Source organism: Protomyctophum parallelum (assembly GCF_964188405.1).
Source record: "Protomyctophum parallelum genome assembly, chromosome: 14".
Classification (NCBI taxonomy): domain Eukaryota; kingdom Metazoa; phylum Chordata; class Actinopteri; order Myctophiformes; family Myctophidae; genus Protomyctophum; species Protomyctophum parallelum.
The window spans coordinates 5,579,535-5,596,754 of record NC_139709.1 but is presented as its reverse complement, the minus strand read 5'-3'; the positions used below and the strand labels follow the sequence as shown (position 1 = coordinate 5,596,754).

The window sequence follows — 17,220 nt, the reverse complement described above, 5'->3', positions numbered from 1 at the left end:
ATTCATACGAGGTTTCCCACTGGACACACACTGGTCTGATTAACCCATTCTGACCTGAGATCAGATTCTAAAAAAATGTCAGTCGTTCTTCGATTTAAAAAAAAATAGCAGACCTACAAGCTCGTAGCGCGCCACTCGGTGGCGCGCTATGAGCTTGTAGATCTGCTATTTTTTCAATAGCTAAAGCATAACATGATGCCAACACCAAAATGGGTTCCAGTTCAGAATGGACTAAAACTCTCCTGGCAGCGCCATCAGCGTTATCGCTTGCACCTGCGGTTAATTGCCTGCAGGCCCCGGGTATAATTGTCCGTGGGTATAGCTATAGCGGCATGCAGACGCCACATGGCGAGGAGGAAGAATGGCCACCATTGAGCCGCGGCGGCGTATAGCCGCTCGCTCGCTTGCTCGCTCGTTGTCCTTCCTTTGCTGATTCGGCCGGCCGGGCCGGGCTAGCATCGTCGGCTTTTCCATGGTCAGTGCGTTTCGTCTTCAAAGTCAGCACTCCTTGTACCACAAAAAGCCAACGCCAGCCCCGCCCGCCTCGCCTCGCCGCGCCGTGTGGAATCATTCATCTTGCTATTCATCTCCAAGGCTGGAAGCCATTCATCAAGAGGCCAGGGACCTCCATCAATTATCCATTCTGACCTGAGATCAGATTTCTATAAGATGTCTTCTACATCCTGACAGTTTTCATTCTGGCCTGAGATCAGATTCTATAAATGTCTTCTACATCCTGACAGTTTTCTGAAAAAGCTATGTTTCTATGTCAGTCGTTCTTCGTTTTTTTTCAAAAATAGCAGACCTACAAGCTCGTAGCGCGCCGCTCGTAGCGCGCCACTCGGTGGCGCGCTATGAGCTTGTAGGTCTGCTATTTTTCAATAGCTAAAGCATGACATTTTGCTATAACACCAAAAGGGGTTCCCGTTCAGAATGGGTTATTCCAGCGGTGGGGGTCGAGGGGGGAGAGAGAGGGAGGCTTTTTGAAAGGCAAATACATCTTGATTTAATTGGAAAGCAGGTATATATGCTCAGCGACACTAAAGAAGATTTCCCCCAAGATGGAGAAAAGGGAGGGAGGGAGGGAGGGAGGGAGGGAGGGAGGGAGGGAGGGAGGGGGGAGGGAGGGGAGGGAGGGAAGGAGGGAGCGAGGGAGGGAGGAGGGAGGGAGGGAGGGATGGAGGGAAGGAGGGAGGGGGGAAGGAGGGAGGGAGTGAGGAGGTAGGGAGGGAGGGAGGGATGGAGGGAGGGAGGGAGGTAAAGAATAAAAGATCAGTGTCTCTGCAGTCCTCCCAGGCCTGGCACAGGATCAAACAGATCCCATTGTTGGGAGGTTTGAGAGGGCCGGGGGGGGGGGGGGGGGGGGGGGGGGGGGGGGGGGGGTTGTGCTCTCATCTTTGGAGCAGTGTTGATTTTGACAGAATTGTTTATGTAATGTTTGAATGAAATTTCAAACATTTAAGTTTTACTCATATTTGAGTCATTTGAGTCATGTGCTATAGTGACTAAATCCACTGTAGATTTAGTCGACTGAAATGTATTTTGGCGGGCCGTTGAAATGCCTGATTTATACTCAGTGGTGTGGCGAAATTAGCAGATCTACAAGATCACAACGTGTCGCATCGCATCACTTCTTTAGATTAAACGTAGAATTGTACTGCATTTGTTTGTCTTGTTGTGTGTAGGTTATTCAGAAACTTTAAATGAACAGTAAGTAGACGGATAATGGGTTTGTTTTGACATTGTTCTAGTGCTTTTATGAAAAGCCCTTATTAAATTAATTAAATCCATTAAATCCATTAAATCCATTAAATCGCTGGAACAAACAACTGAATACCGCAGTCAATTTAATCACAGAAGTGGGGAAAAAAAATATAATGATTTTATGTGCTCAACCTTTTGTGCTCAACCTTTTTCATGTCAAGGACCCCCAGAATTATCTCTGTTGGGCCACGGACCCCCATCTCAAAATATGTAGTTCCGCTTGTAAAAGTAGTGGCAGCAGTGGGGCGCGAACAGGTGAAGCATGGTATTACAAGTCGGTACAGTAATCCACTAGGCTTTAGCGAGGCAGCTGGCAGAACAGGGTTTTGTGTTTGTATTAGAAGGTGAGGTTCCGCCCGTGCGGGCGGGCGGCGCTTTCCTTTCCGGCGTCGTAAAACGAGCGCTCCTTTTCCTGAGCTATCCTAGGAACAAACAAGCCCAAATTGATTAAATAAATTAATTACCAGCTGCATTATTGTTATATGTGGGTCTGCTGCTGACGTTATGCCACTTTTTAGCTGCGCTCCGCTGTTATGCTCAAATTAGTGACCCTAAAGAATTATGAGGCAACATGGCTGGAGACGAGGCAGCCAATCAGAACTGCTCGACTAGCCATGCCGTGCAGACGATGGGTTGTTGCCAGTGGTGGAAACTGTCGTGACAGAAATAAGCTAAGCAGCCTCCAAAAACCAAACCAGGCAAGCAAACTGTGAATGAATCCACGTTAGGCTGGAAATATGCAGGCTTGGCAACCAGTAGCAGAAAATGATCTCCAGTGTGTGCTACCCGGTCGGAACTATGGCAAGCTAATATTGACCAGCTTGCGGCTGGTAAAAAAAAAAGCGTGCCTACCTGTCAGGTACTCGGGGTCGGGCACGGGGTCCGACAGCTCCTCGTGGCACTGCACCTCTGTTGGCACCGACGCCACCACCATGCCATCTGGGAGCTGCTGCTCGATGCCGCGGGCAAAGTTCTTCTGCCTGCCATGAAGAAGAGGGATGACACCGCGTAAGGGAGGACGCCATTTAGAGACGCCATTACTCACACGTTCAACAAGAAGAAGGGGGGCGGGGGATAATTAGGAGAAATGAGAGAGAGAGAGGGGGAGAGAGAGAGAGAGAGAGAGAGAGAGAGAGAGAGAGAGAGAGAGAGAGAAGAGAGAGAGAGAGAGAGAGCAACAAAGGAAAGGCTTGTCGAGGGTTAAAGGGCTACCTTTTTTTCCACTGACAAAAGCTAAACAAAAGCTAAATAAAGACTACACTGTGACTAAAACTAAGACTAAATATATTGACCATTTTGTCACCAAATCAAAACTAGAGTAAAATGTTAAGGATGGCCAAGTGGAGAAGAGATCCAGACGAGTAATTATGTGTGTGCAGAACACATTGCAAAGTTCGCTTGAGCCGACTCAACCCTTCCCCTTTTGGTGTTTTAACTAAACATTATGTTATACTTTAGCTATTGAAAAATAGCAGATCTACAAGCTCATAGCGTGCCACAGAGTGGTTAGATCACCTAAGAGTTCCAACCATAGACTGTAAAAAATATGGACAAAGCGTTCCCCGGGTCTAACATGGACGTAAAATGAAGCCTGTTATTCCTGCACTGTAAGTCGCCATCTTTCTAGATCCGTTTGGCTGGCTCTGTTTGGGCCCAGCTGGCCATTGGCTGCCCAGACAACGAGGCGGGACTTCCCCCCTTCTTCTCCGTTGGTTTTTATTTTGACTCGAGTGGGTGGGGACTCCCGATCATATACTGTAACGGTAGCCACGCCCCTCAGAACATACGCAACTTTATGGTCATTTATTTTATAAATGGGACCATAATTTTCCAAAAAGAATATTATGACATTAGAAATGAGACTTTAAACTAGTGACTGGAAGCAGAAAGTATTCATGACCATGTTTATTAAGGTAATACAATCTAGGTGAAGTTGGGCCCAAATACATCGACTTCTATGGGGCTATGGGTTTTTTGGGTCCAGTGACAGCGCCACAACAGGCCATTATATGAACTTTCAGGAGTTTCAGGCTTCACAAAATATCTGTCTGACTGCCCCCCTGGTTCCAACACAGTAGCACGCCCGGCCCGAGTTCTGGTGTGTGCCAGTCTGCCTTCATCCATGGCCTTCTCCTCTGTCCCCGAGTTCTGTTTGGTAACCTGTCTCGGTTTACACCTTGCAACATTCACACTGGTAAATGGTAAATGGTGCATTTATATAGTGCCTTTATCCAAGGCGCTTTGCATAGATGTATGTGCATTACATTCACCCATTCACACACACATTCACACACCAATGGTGGCAGAAACTATGCAAGGCACCAACCAGCACATCGGGAGCAATTAGGGGTTCAGTGTCTTGCTCATGGACACTTCGACACTAACTCTGGGGGAGCACACAGGGTTCGAACTGGCAACCTTGCGGTTACCATTAGGGGTGTCAAAAAAATCGATTCGAATTAGAATCGCGATTCCCGTTATGAACGATTCAAAATCGATTCATAATTTCCAAAAATCGATTTTTTTATTATTATTATTATTATTATTATTATTTTTTTAGATTTTATTTCTGGTTAGTTACAGGAGTTTTCACTACATGGTGTTTATAATATGAAATGTAAGCTCACCCTAACCCTCACCCTTACAGTAAACATCATGTCTTCAGTCATTTTCAAGTTAATCACTTCAGTTGGCTGCAGTAGATTGTGATGAAATCCTATGTATTGAATCAAGAATCATTTTGAATAGAGAATAGTTTCGAATCTGGAAAAAAAAAAGTTTTTGGAGAATCGAGAATCGTAGAATCGAAAAAATCGATTTTGAATCGAATCGTGACCCCAAGAATCGGAATCGAATCGAATCGTGGGACACCCAAAGATTCACAGCCCTAGTTACCATCCAGCCACTCTACCCACTGAGCCACCGCCGCCCCGTCCTACGCACTGAAGGTCATTCATTATGTACTGACAAGTTATGTTTGAAGTTGTTTCATTCAGTTTGTCTTTAAATTGATATGTTTTGTAAACTTTTAACTGTGCCTCCCTTGTGTTGCAAACCCAGAGTCAGGTTTTACGATGTCTGCAGAAGAAGACTCATCAATTTGTCATGTTTATGTCGATAGTTCCGTTGCAGCGTGATTCATATTTAATGTGATGAGGTGTTTGGGTTTGTTTTTCTTGTTGTTTGTTTGAAACGACTGTCGGCTGCCAGTGCATTTTGTTTTCTCCCCCTTTATTCACTCTAAGTGTAATTGCAGGAGAGGTTCAAACAAAGGTTTTAGTACACGCCGTGGATCTGCACACTTTAGCTCTTAAGTGAGTGGTTTAGTCATTCCAGTAGCATTTTGGGACACTAGAATATGGCCATATTTGTCAAGTAGTGATCTTGAACGGGCAAAGCACTCCCAGGGCCCTATTTTTCCGCTCTGTGTTAAAGGACCACTTCACCACTTTTCAACCTATCTTCATATAATAGGTCGTCTCTAATAATCATGAAGAAATGGCACAATTTTTTTCTTCTCAGTCTGTGTCTCATAGGACGGCTGTGGGCAGTTTAGAAACCTTTTTTCCAGTGACCTCATCATTAGGCAGTTTTTCTTTTTTAAACAAGATTATTTTACAAAAATGTTTAGATTTTCATTATCGTGAGAACGATGGCTTCCATTTTTGCAGTGCAACTTTTCAGGACTAGAAAGCCTGCAGTTTCTATTAGCTTGTATTCCCCATCGATGATGTCACTGGAAGACGGTTTCTGAACTGCCCACATTCCTTCTATGAGACACAGACAGAGTAGATTTTTTTTGCATGATTATTAGTGAGGACCTATTATATGAAGATAGGTTGAAAAGTGGTGAAGTGGTCCTTTAATCGGCAGAATGCCGCTAAGCGCAATCCCGATCGACTTTGCGCGGTGGGAGTTTGGGTCTTGAGAATGCCATAATAGTCAACCATAAGTTGAAACATGGGAATTAGGTTTATACAAATCAAAGTAGCTGCTTGGACTGTAAGACTAAGTTTATCTAAATAGTGATTGAAGAGGCGACGGGGGGAATAATTGGGATGAGGGATGATATTTAATAATTCATCTGATCTGACTCCGTGGGGAACAAAGTTTTGCTTTTGATTAATTGGCTTTTTTTTCCCCTCCTCATACAAAATGTTATTGCTCGGTTGAGCATCAAACCCATATTAGCATAATATGTCTATTTTAAGCTAACGTCGGCAATTACTGGATTCGTGGCCCCCCAAATCACAGAGCACGAGGTTCATTAGGATACGTCTGTGTTGATTCTGGATTCCAGCATCTGTCACTTTCTAGCCTGAGAGTAAAACTCTAAGAGTTTCCAGCTGTCAGCATTAGCAAAGCGCTCAAATTGGCAACAAGATCTGAGTTGTTGCATTCGCTACTGACAGCAGCGTACCGAGGTACCGCTAAGAGTTACTAAGTGAAATGTGGAAACATATTGATTATGCATTCCATGTCAATCGCCAATCTACAAACATACAAGTCCCTTCTGTGACGTGGCGCTCTGCACTCTGCACTGCAGCTGTGGGCTTGTAGCTCGACGGCTCAACTATACTGTCGTGTGTCGAAGAATAAGTATAGGTATAGATATAACATAGAAGGTGCAGCGCAGGCAAATGGAATGAGCAGCACCAGTCAGTACAGTTCTATGTGTACCTATATCTGCGCTGCAGTTAAGAGTGAACTACAGTATGCATGTGCTAAACTTAACATGAGAGTGTGAATGTTACAGATGAGCTGAGCCAGAAGGCAAAGCTCTCTGTCTACCGAGCAATCTTCGTTCCTACTCTCACCTACAGTATGGTCATGAAGTGTTCCTACTCTCACCTATGGTCATGAAGTGTTCCTACTCTCACCTATGGTCATGAGGTATGGGTCATGACCGAAATAATAATGTCGCGAATACAAGCGGCCGAAATTAGTTTTCTTCAACGGGTGGCTGGCATCTCCCTTAGAGAGATAGGGTGAGAAGTTCAGTCACGTGAGAGAGACTTGAGTCGCTGCTTCTTCGCCTGGAAAGGAGCCAGCTTAGGTGGTTTGGGCTTCTGTTTAGGATGCCTCTCGGGCGTCTCCCTAGAGAGGTCCTCGAGGCACGTCCCACTGGATCTCTTCTCCACTAGTCCCTCCCTAACATTTAGTTCTACTGGATCTCTTCTCCACTAGTCCCTCCCTAACATTTAGTTCTACTGGACTCCCTAATATTTAGTCCTACTGGATCTCTTATCCACTAGTCCCTCCCTAACGTTTTAGTAAAAAAAGAAAACATTTTTGACGAAATTGTCAAAAATTATTTAATCATCATTTACAGGGTTTTCCGTCAGTGAAACACATAAACAAGCGACTCACTATGTATGACCATATATGGTCATGCCTGGGGTGACCAACCGAACAACCAACCGACTGACTGACGGGAATTGCACATGTTCATAGTAAATGAGACCTGTGGTCGCAAAATAACTAAAATCATGCACCGAAATCCCATGCTGCTCTGGGGATGCTGTGATGACGGGGCCTCAGAGAGCGGCTGCTGTCTTTGGAAACACTGCCTTTGAACAGATACAGTCCGTCCCCTCGCCACCCTCCCCTCAGCAGGGGCCACTCACTCCCATATCTCTCAACAATGTCTGTCCTAGATGGCGTCTACACACAGGAGGCAGGATGAAAGGGACATGTGGAGTCAACACGTTTGAAATAATGCGTGCGTGCCACGCGAGGCCATGTGGCATGTACAGTACCCCAACCTGCTCTAAAAACATGAGAAGAGTTTCGGGGGCATCGCCGGTTTTCCTCCAGAAGGGATCAAGGGGGGGGGCAGGACCAGTGCTACTTTGTTGAAGTTGTTGCTCTGTGCATGTGCATGTGCATGTGCATGTGCATGTGCATGTGCATGTGCATGTGCATGTGCATGTGCATGTGCATGTGCATGTGCATGTGCATGTGCATGTGCATGTGCATGTGCATGTGCATGTGCATGTCCCCTGAATGTGACTTGTTACCATCAGGCAGGAGTGAAATTAGCAGAAAAGAAGAGTTACAAGACTCTGTTTGTGCCAATTAACGGCAGTGGACATTTTAAATAGGAACATGTTTAACCCATTCTGACCGGGCACCTATTTTGGTGTCAGCATCATGTTATGCTTTAGCTATTTAAAAATAGCAGATCTACAAGCTCATATCGCGCCACCGAGTGGCGCGATATGAGCTTGTAGGTCTGCTATTTTTGAAAAATCGAAGAGCGACTGACATTTTTAGAATCTGATCTCAGGTCAGAATGGGTTCATCAGACCAGTGTGTGTCCAGTGGAAAACCTCGTATGAATCTGATCTCAGGTCAGAATGGGTTAAATAGTTCCACCTGTTGCTGCGTTATTATGGGAATGCATTTCATATAGTATTTTAATGTGTATTTTATTTTATGTAACCGGAGTGGTGCCCGTTGGAGCCTCTGCAGCGGTGCCCGTTGGGCACTGGCCTACTTGGAACGATGCAAGTCGGAAATGCATTCCCCCACCCAGATATTACGGTAGGCCTGTGTCCCTAGTATGCCCATATATGGAGTTCTTTGACAGGCATGCCCAACTATGGAGACTATGCAGACGTCGGAATGATGTCAGAACAGGCCAGCTCCATATACAGTATGGACACTGAGACACTGAGCTGTCCAGAGGCCTTTTTGGGCGGTTATGGACAACCGTGCGTCCGGTGGTGTCGGTGTCGCCCTGTGGTGGGGTGATGTCAGAATGATGTCACAATACGGTGGGAGGAACCCATATTTAGGCATGCCCAAATATGGAGTATATGGCCCTGTTTATAGGATTTAGTAAGGCCCCTTAGATAGCACTTTATGTAGACTTAAAGATAGTATTTTAGACAGACTTATAGCTCGTTACGTAGACAGCACTAGAGGGATGGAGGGGAAAGGAACTGGTTGGCATAACGTGTTCCTTCCCACGCGCTACGTCCAACCAGGGAAACTCCCCCCTGTCAGGTGTAAAGGAGCAACTTGGACACTCGGGCATTAAGGAAGCATGAGTTCAAGTACGTTGCTCTCCCCTTGTCCCCCATATATGGGGACTAGGTTGGCGGAGGGTGTGTAGAGCCCAGGATCACATTAGATGATTGACACAGGGGTGAAAAATGGGTTACAAAATCGTGGGATAAAAAAATATATAAAAACAAAGACAGCACTAGAATTGCATTGTATGTAGTCATAGCACTTTATAGTACACATGTATAGTCGACATAGATACTCCACTGTTACGTTCCTATAGTTTATACATGATTCATGATAACTACTTTTTATATATGTGATGTATGCATGCCGTGCTTTTGCTTAATGTAAGTCGCTCTGGATCAAGAGCGTCTGCTAAATGCCTACATTGTAAATGGTAAGGAATGTGTACAGTAGACTCGTCCTCAGGCGTAAATGGGTTGAACAATGTCATGTGAACGTACTGTACTCTGACAGATGCTCTGTGGAGGGGGGGGGGGGGGGGGGGGGGGAGGGGGAGGCTTTCTGAAGAAGTGCCAGGGAAAAAGGTTTCGAACGCCACGGCTGGCGTTGGGCATGAAGCAGAATAATAAGTACTATCTCTCTCTCTCTCTCTCTCTCTCTCTCTCTCTCTGTCTCTCTCTCTCGGCCAGACACAACGGGTGAGAGGTGTGTGTATGCGTGTGTGTGTGCGTGCGTGCGTGCGTCACAGTGCGTGCGCAACCACTGTACACACTTTCATCAACAGCAACGGTTTAAGTAGTGGCGCATTGACGTGCATCGACACACTGTGTGTTTGTGTGTGTGTGCGTGAGAAGCTGTTAGCGGTAATATCATTTCATTCTAATTGTCGAGCGGTTGTGTTTACAATGGCATATCCGGAGCTGCTACACAGCTGCTGCCTTATTATCACCAAGTTATTATCACCACACCATAGCGTTTCTGAAGTTGCAGTATATAATATATATAAAGATATAAATGGTAAATGGTGCATTTATATAGCGCCTTTATCCAAGGCGCTTTACAGAGATTGTGCATTACATTCACCCATTCACACACACATTCATACACCGATGGCAGCGTAAACCATGCAAGGCACAAACCAGCACATCGGGAGCAATTATGGGTTCAGTGTCTTGCTCAAGGACACTTAGACAGTAACTCTGGGGGAGCCCGGGTTCGAACTGGCAACCTTATGGTTACCATCCAGGCACTCTACCCCTGAGCCACCGCTGCCCCAAGGTTATATATATACACACATTCTGAACTAATACAGTATACTGTACTATATTATAAACACGCCTCGCACATTCTGAACTAATACAAGCCATGGTGCATGGCAGGAACTGCCATTTAAGTTTTGTATTATTATTATTATAGCGGCATGTTTATCCTCATTGTTCAACGTTAAAGGGCCATCCATTTGTAACCACTGTATTCCTTAAACCTACTGGAAGAGGTCAAGGGTCAACAAACAATCCGGTTCCGGGTGTTGCTCGTCTGTGTTTTCTTTCTCTCCGTCCATATGCCCAAATATGGATGATTGACGACATAGTTCTGACACATGTTGTTCTGGCCAAATGGCCAATCAGATTGCGTGACAGTGACAGTATGAGATAAGCATGCCATGACATCACAACAGTGTAATTGTTCTTCATAAAGACGTGTCCGAAACTCTAAACATCAGTTAGTGACTTGCAACGAGGGAACCGAGCTGCCTTCATCCTAACAAGTTCATCTGTAAACTAGTTGTCAACACTCATTGACGGCTGTGTGAAATGTTTCACTGGACGAATCATCTGGAAGGAGAACCTAGAAAGGACCAGGCTGCTGTGGTGGTCGGACACGAGATCTACTGCTTTGGAGAAGACGAAAACCAGAGGGGAAGAGATTACATTGAAGTACACGTCCTTAATACAGTGTCTTTATGCTGGAGGAAGTTGACCCCTGCAGTGACCCCTGGAACTGGAGAACCTCCCCTTGAGGTTCCCTCCGGGCGCCGGGGCCACACAGCTGTGCTGATTGAAGATACCGTCTACCTCTGGGGAGGGGTTCCTTACTGCAATGTGCTTTATGCATTTGATGTCGACGCCCACAGATGGTTCAAACCACAGGTTTCTGGGACCGTTCCAAAGGAGAGGTGGTACCACTCAGCCTGTGTTTTGGGGAAGGTCATGTATATTCATGGAGGATTAACCCAGACTGGATACACTAATGACATCTGCAAGTTGGACACCACATCGATGGTCTGGACTTTAATTAACACCAGAGGAACTTCACCTCCATTTTCAAAACGTCACTCTGCTAACATCATCGGGACAATGATGTTTGTGTTTGGGGGCTTTGGGGGCTATGTGATTTACGACTACAACAACACCGTGTTCAACACCGTGTTTGACACAGAGACCAACCAATGGCTGGTCACACCTTCTACACGGCCTCTACCAACAGAACGAGAGGATCATTCATCCTTTACCTACAATGGAGAGCTGTACATATTTGGTGGTTGGAACGGTAACAAGTTCCTCAATGATCTGTGGAAATTCAGTCCAGAGACCTTCTCCTGGAAGAAGGTTGAGCCCAAGGGGAAACGCCCTTCTAAGATGTATGGGGAGATGTGCTGTTGCATTGTGGGAGATCGGGTCATCCTCTTTGGAGCAGAGGACCTGTATGTCTTAGACTTCAGTCCTAGCCTCAAGACATTATGTAAGCTAGCAGTTACTCAGTACGGTCTGGAGCAGTCTGGACTCCCACACAACATCAGGTGGGAACTGGCAGCCATGCGTACCAACAGCAGCTGAGAAAAATAACATCTCTAAACTTAAAAACAAAAACTAGACAAAAACAGTGAGGTCAGAATCATACAGTTAATAGTAATAGAGACGTCACCGAGAGGAAACACTGAAGCGGAACGGACATGGTGGCCGAAAGCAGGTACTGCAGCTCCAGGGGCATTTTGCACAATACCACACAACGGCGGTGACGCTCGTTCATGACTTTCTCGCTCGCGCTAAGCTTCTAATTATAAAAAAATAACAATCCATTCTAAGATTCTAATTCTAAGTTCTAAAAAAATAACAATCCATTATAAGCTTATAATTCCAAGTTCTTTAAAAAAACAATCCATTCTAAGCTTCTAATTCTAAATTAAAGAATAAATAACAATTCATTCTAAGCTTCTAATTATAAATTAAAAAATAAATAAAAATCATTCTAAGCTTCAAATTCTAAGTTCTATAAAAATAAATCCATTCTAAGATTCTAATTAAAAAAAAAAAAACACACAATCCATTCTAAGCTTCTAATTCTAAGTTCTATAAAAAGAAGCAATCCATTCTAAGTTCTAATTCTAAATTCCAGAGTTGTTGCCGCTTGAAAACAGAATGTCTTGAGCTGTAAAACTCTTGGGCAAAAAGAACAGCAGAGATAAATCCATCTTTTATGAAAGTGTCTTTACGTCTGTCTGTAATCGGCGTAACTCCAGAACCGTTCGCTGCACCGACTTGAAATCATTACACACACGCGTTCCACACCCCCGCAGGAAGTGCAGTGCCCGGTGTCGAGTCCGTCGGACCCACGGTTGTCAAGAACCGCCACAAATAAAAAGGCCTCTGCCCATATATGTAGCTGGCCTGTACTGACATCACACATAGGATCTGACATCTGAATAGTCTCCATATTTAGGCATGCCTGACAAAGAACTCCATATATGGGCATACAAAGGGACACAGGCATAATATCTGGGCGGGGCATGCATGTCCAACTTGCATCGTTTAAAGTAGGACAGTGTCCCAACGGGCACCGCTCTAGTCTCTTTAAAACATCACAGAAAACAAAACAGGCAGAGCGGATCAGGAAGTGATCATTCCATGCTCTCTAGTTGCGTTTGTGATTAGCTGAATTCCAGGCCCATGGATTATCAGCGCTGTGATTGGCTACAGATGTCGTCACTTTGTGTAACAGTGTGCAGTCCTATAGGTTACCAGACGTGAGTGTCAACCTCTAGTTAAACACTCGTTAATTGGGTGCTCTTCCTCGACCAATAGGGACAGACATGGGTTAGTAGGTGCTCTTAGTACTATATACACGCTACACACATTCTGAACTAATACAGTATACAGTACTACTGTATATAAACACGCCTCATACATTCTGAACTAATACACGCCATGGTGGAGTTTTGTATTATTATTATGGCGGCATGTTTATCCTCATTGTTCAACGTTAAAGGGCCATCCATTTGTAACCACTGTATTCCTTAAACCTACTGGAAGAGGTCAAGGGTCAACAAACAATCCGGTTCCGGGTGTTGCTTGTCTGCGTTTTCTTTATCTCCGTCCATATGCCCAAATATGGATGATTGACGACATAGTTCTGACACAGGTTGTTCTGGCCAAATGGCCAATCAGATTGCGTGACAATATGACATCAGCATGACATCACAGTGACAACAGTGTAATTGTTCTTTATAAAGACGTGTCCGATACTCTAAACATCAGTTAGTGACTTGCAACGAGGAAACTGAGCTGCCTTCATCCTAACAAGTTCATCTGTAAACACTCATTGACGGCTGTGTGAAATGTTTCACTGGACGAATCATCTGGAAGGAGAACCTAGAAAGGACCAGGCTGCTGTGGTGGTTGGACACGATATCTACTGCTTTGGAGAAGACGAAAACCAGAGGGGAAGAGATTACATTGAAGTACACATCCTTAATACAGTGTCTTTATGCTGGAGGAAGTTGACCCCAGTGACCCCTGTAACTGGAGAACCTCACCTTGAGGTTCCCTCTGGGCGCCGGGGCCACACAGCTGTGCTGATTGAAGATACCGTCTACCTCTGGGGAGGGATTCCTTACTGCAATGTGCTTTATGCATTTGATGTCGACGCCCACAGATGGTTCAAACCACAGGTTTCTGAGACCGTTCCAAAGGAGAGGTGGTACCACTCAGCCTGTGTCTTGGGGAAGGTCATGTATATTCATGGAGGATTAACCCAGACTGGACTGACTAATGACATCTACAAGTTGGACACCACCACGATGGTCTGGACTTTAATTAACACCGGGGGAACTTCAACTCCATTTTCATACCGTCACTCTGCTAACATCATCGGGACAATGATGTTTGTGTTTGGGGGCTATGGGCGGGCTATGATTCACGACAACAACAACAACACCGTCAGAGTGTTTGACACAGAGACCAACCATTGGCTCGACATACCTATGTCACAGCTTCTACCAAAAGAACGACAGGATAATTCATCCTTTACCTACAATGGAGAGCTGTACATATTTGGTGGTTGGAAGTTCCTCAATGATGTGTGGAAATACAGTCCATGGACCTTCTCCTGGGAGAAGGTTGAGCCCAAGGGGAAACGCCCACAAAGGATGAATAATGAGTCCTTGGTGGCAAATCGTATCATCCTCTTTGGAGGACGATGCGACCTGTATGTCTTAGACTTCAGTCCGACTCCTAGCCTCAAGACATTATGTAAGCTAGCAGTTAATCAGTACGGTCTGGAGCAGTCTGGACTCCCACACAACATCAGGTGGGAACTGGCAGCCATGCTTAGCAACAGCAAAAACAAAAACTAGACAAAAACAGTGAGGTCAGAATCATATAGTTATCAGTAATAGAGACGTCACCGAGAGGAAACACTGAAGCGGAACGGACATGGTGGCCGAAAGCAGGTACTGCGGCTCCAGGGGCATTTTGCACAATGCCACACAACGGCGGTGACGCTCGTTCATGACTTTCTCGCGCTAAGCTTCTAATTATAAAAAAATAACAATCCATTCTAAGATTATAATTCTAAGTTCTAAAAAAATAACAATCCATTATAAGCTTATAATTCCAAGTTATATAAAAAAAACAATCCATTCTATGCTTCTAATTCAAAAAAAAAAAAAAAAAACAATTAATTCTAAGCTTCTAATTATAAATTAAAAAATAAATAAAAATTAATTCTAAGCTTCAAATTCTAAGTTCTATAAAAATAAATATATTCTAATTTTTAAAAAAAACAATACATTCTAAGCTTCTAATTCTAAAGTTATATTAAAAAATATATATATATCCATTCTAAGATTCAGAGTTGTTGCCGTTTGAAAACAGAATGTCTTGAGCTGTAAAACTCTGGGGCAAAAAGAACAGCAGAGATAAATCCATCTTTTATGAAAGTCTCTTTCTACGTCTGTCTGTAATCGGCGTAACTCCAGAACCGGTCGCTGCACCGACTTGAAATCATTACACACACGCGTTCCACACCCCCGCAGGAAGTGCAGTGCCCGGTGTCGAGTCCGCCGGACCCACGGTTGTCAAGAACCGCCACAAATAAAAAAGGCCTCTGCCCATATATGTAGCTGGCCTGTACTGACATCACACATAGGATCTGACATCTGAATAGTCTCCATATTTAGGCATGCCTGACAAAGAACTCCATATATGGGCATAAAAGGGACACAGGCATAATATCTGGGTGGGGGCATGCATTTCCAACTTGCATCGTTCCAAGCAGGCCAGTGTCCAACGGCCACCGTTCTAGTCTCTTTAAAACATCACAGAAAACAAAACAGGCAGAGCGGATCAGGAAGTGATCATTACATGCTCTCTAGTTGCGTTTGTGATTGGCTGAATTCCAGGCCCATGGATTATCAGCGCTGTGATTGGCTACAGATGTCGTCACTTTGTGTAACAGTGTGCAGTCCTATAGGTTACCAGAGGTGAGTGTCAACCTCTAGTTAAACACTCGTTAATTGGGTGCTCTTTCTCGACCAATAGGGACAGACATGGCTTAGTAGGTGCTCTTAGTACTATATACACGCTACACACATTCTGAACTAATACAGTATACAGTACTATATAAACACGCTACACACATTCTGAACTAATACAGTATACAGTACTATATAAACACGCCACGCACATTCTGAACTAATACAGTATACAGTACTACTATATATAAACACGCCTCGTACATTCTGAACTAATACAAGCCATGGTGAAGTTCATCTCGTTAGGTCTTCCATACACAGTGAGATAGCGTCATGGCAGGAACTGCCATTTAGGTTTTGTATTATTATTATTATTATAGCGGCATGTTTATCCTCATTGTTCAACGTTAACCGTTTCAGTTCATACGACGCATGAGGCCGTCATAAGGATTCCGAAAAATTTGTGCCTATGACGTCTGTGGACGTCCTAGCGACGTCCTAGTGGCACGGGGCGAGATAAGAATATTCAGAATTTTTCATATATATTTTTTGGCATTTTGCTTTTCGCTTGCCGTACGCTAACGCTCTGTGCAACTATTAGCTTGTCATTGACTCCCATGTTAGCGCGGCGGAAAGAATGACTCGTATCTCCTAATCCAGGGCGCTCTCCGTGGTGATGAATGGATCGATATGCTGGCGCTTAATTTCTGCTCCTCATCCGTCTCTCCCGCAAAATATGAACGCTTTTTGGAGCGTAAAAAAATAAATTAAGATGATCAGGGATGTGAGGCCACTCAAAAGTCAACTTTTTTAGGAAAGTGTTTCCGGTTCAAGGCTTTCAGAGTAAAAGCGATCAGGCAACTCTGGCACCCCAGAGCTTCTATTTTGATGCACTTCCGGCCCTAAATGTGTAAGGGCCATCCATTTGTAACTACTGTATTTTTTAACCTACTGGAAGAGGTCAAGGGTCAACAAACAATCCGGTTACAGGTGTTGCTTGTCTGTGTTTTCTTTCTCTCCGTCCATATGCCCAAATATGGATGATTGACGACATAGTTCTGACACAGGTTGTTCTGGCCAAATGGCCAATCAGATTGCGTGACAATATGACATCATGACATGTCATGCCATGACATCACAACAGTGTACTTGTTCTTTATAAAGACGTGTCCGATACTCTAAACATCAGTTAGTGACTTGCAACGAGGAAACCGAGCTGCCTTCATCCTAACAAGTTCATCTGTAAACTAGTTGTACACTCATTGACGGCTGTGTGAAATGTTTCACTGGACGAAACATCTGGAAGGAGAACCTAGAAAGGACCAGGCTGCTGTGGTGGTCGGACACGAGATCTACTGCTTTGGAGGAGACGAAAACCAGAGGGGAAGATATCACATTGAAGTACACGTCCTTAATACAGTGTCTTTATGCTGGAGGAAGTTGACCCCAGTGACCCCTGGAACTGGAGAACCTCACCTTGAGGTTCCCTCCGGGCGCCGGGGCCACACAGCTGTGCTGATTGAAGATACCGTCTACCTCTGGGGAGGGGTTCCTTACTGCAATGAGCTTTATGCATTTGATGTCGACGCCCACAGATGGTTCAAACCACAGGTTTCTGGGACCGTTCCAGAGGAGAGGTGGTACCACTCAGCCTGTGTCTTGGGGAAGGTCATGTATATTCATGGAGGATTAACCCAGACTGGATACACTAATGACATCTACAAGTT

The 17,220-nt window shown here is 44.7% G+C and overlaps 1 protein-coding gene across 1 annotated transcript in view; it reads right to left on the bottom strand.

Moving 5' to 3' along the window:
• astn1 (astrotactin 1) overlaps positions 1-17,220 on the bottom strand; it is a gene marked incomplete at both ends in the record, with an annotated part of 516,901 nt that overhangs the window by 58,992 nt on the left and 440,689 nt on the right. The window contains 1 exon segment of the mRNA XM_083781951.1: positions 2,617-2,744. Within this exon segment, the coding sequence (XP_083638077.1) occupies positions 2,617-2,744 (128 nt within the window).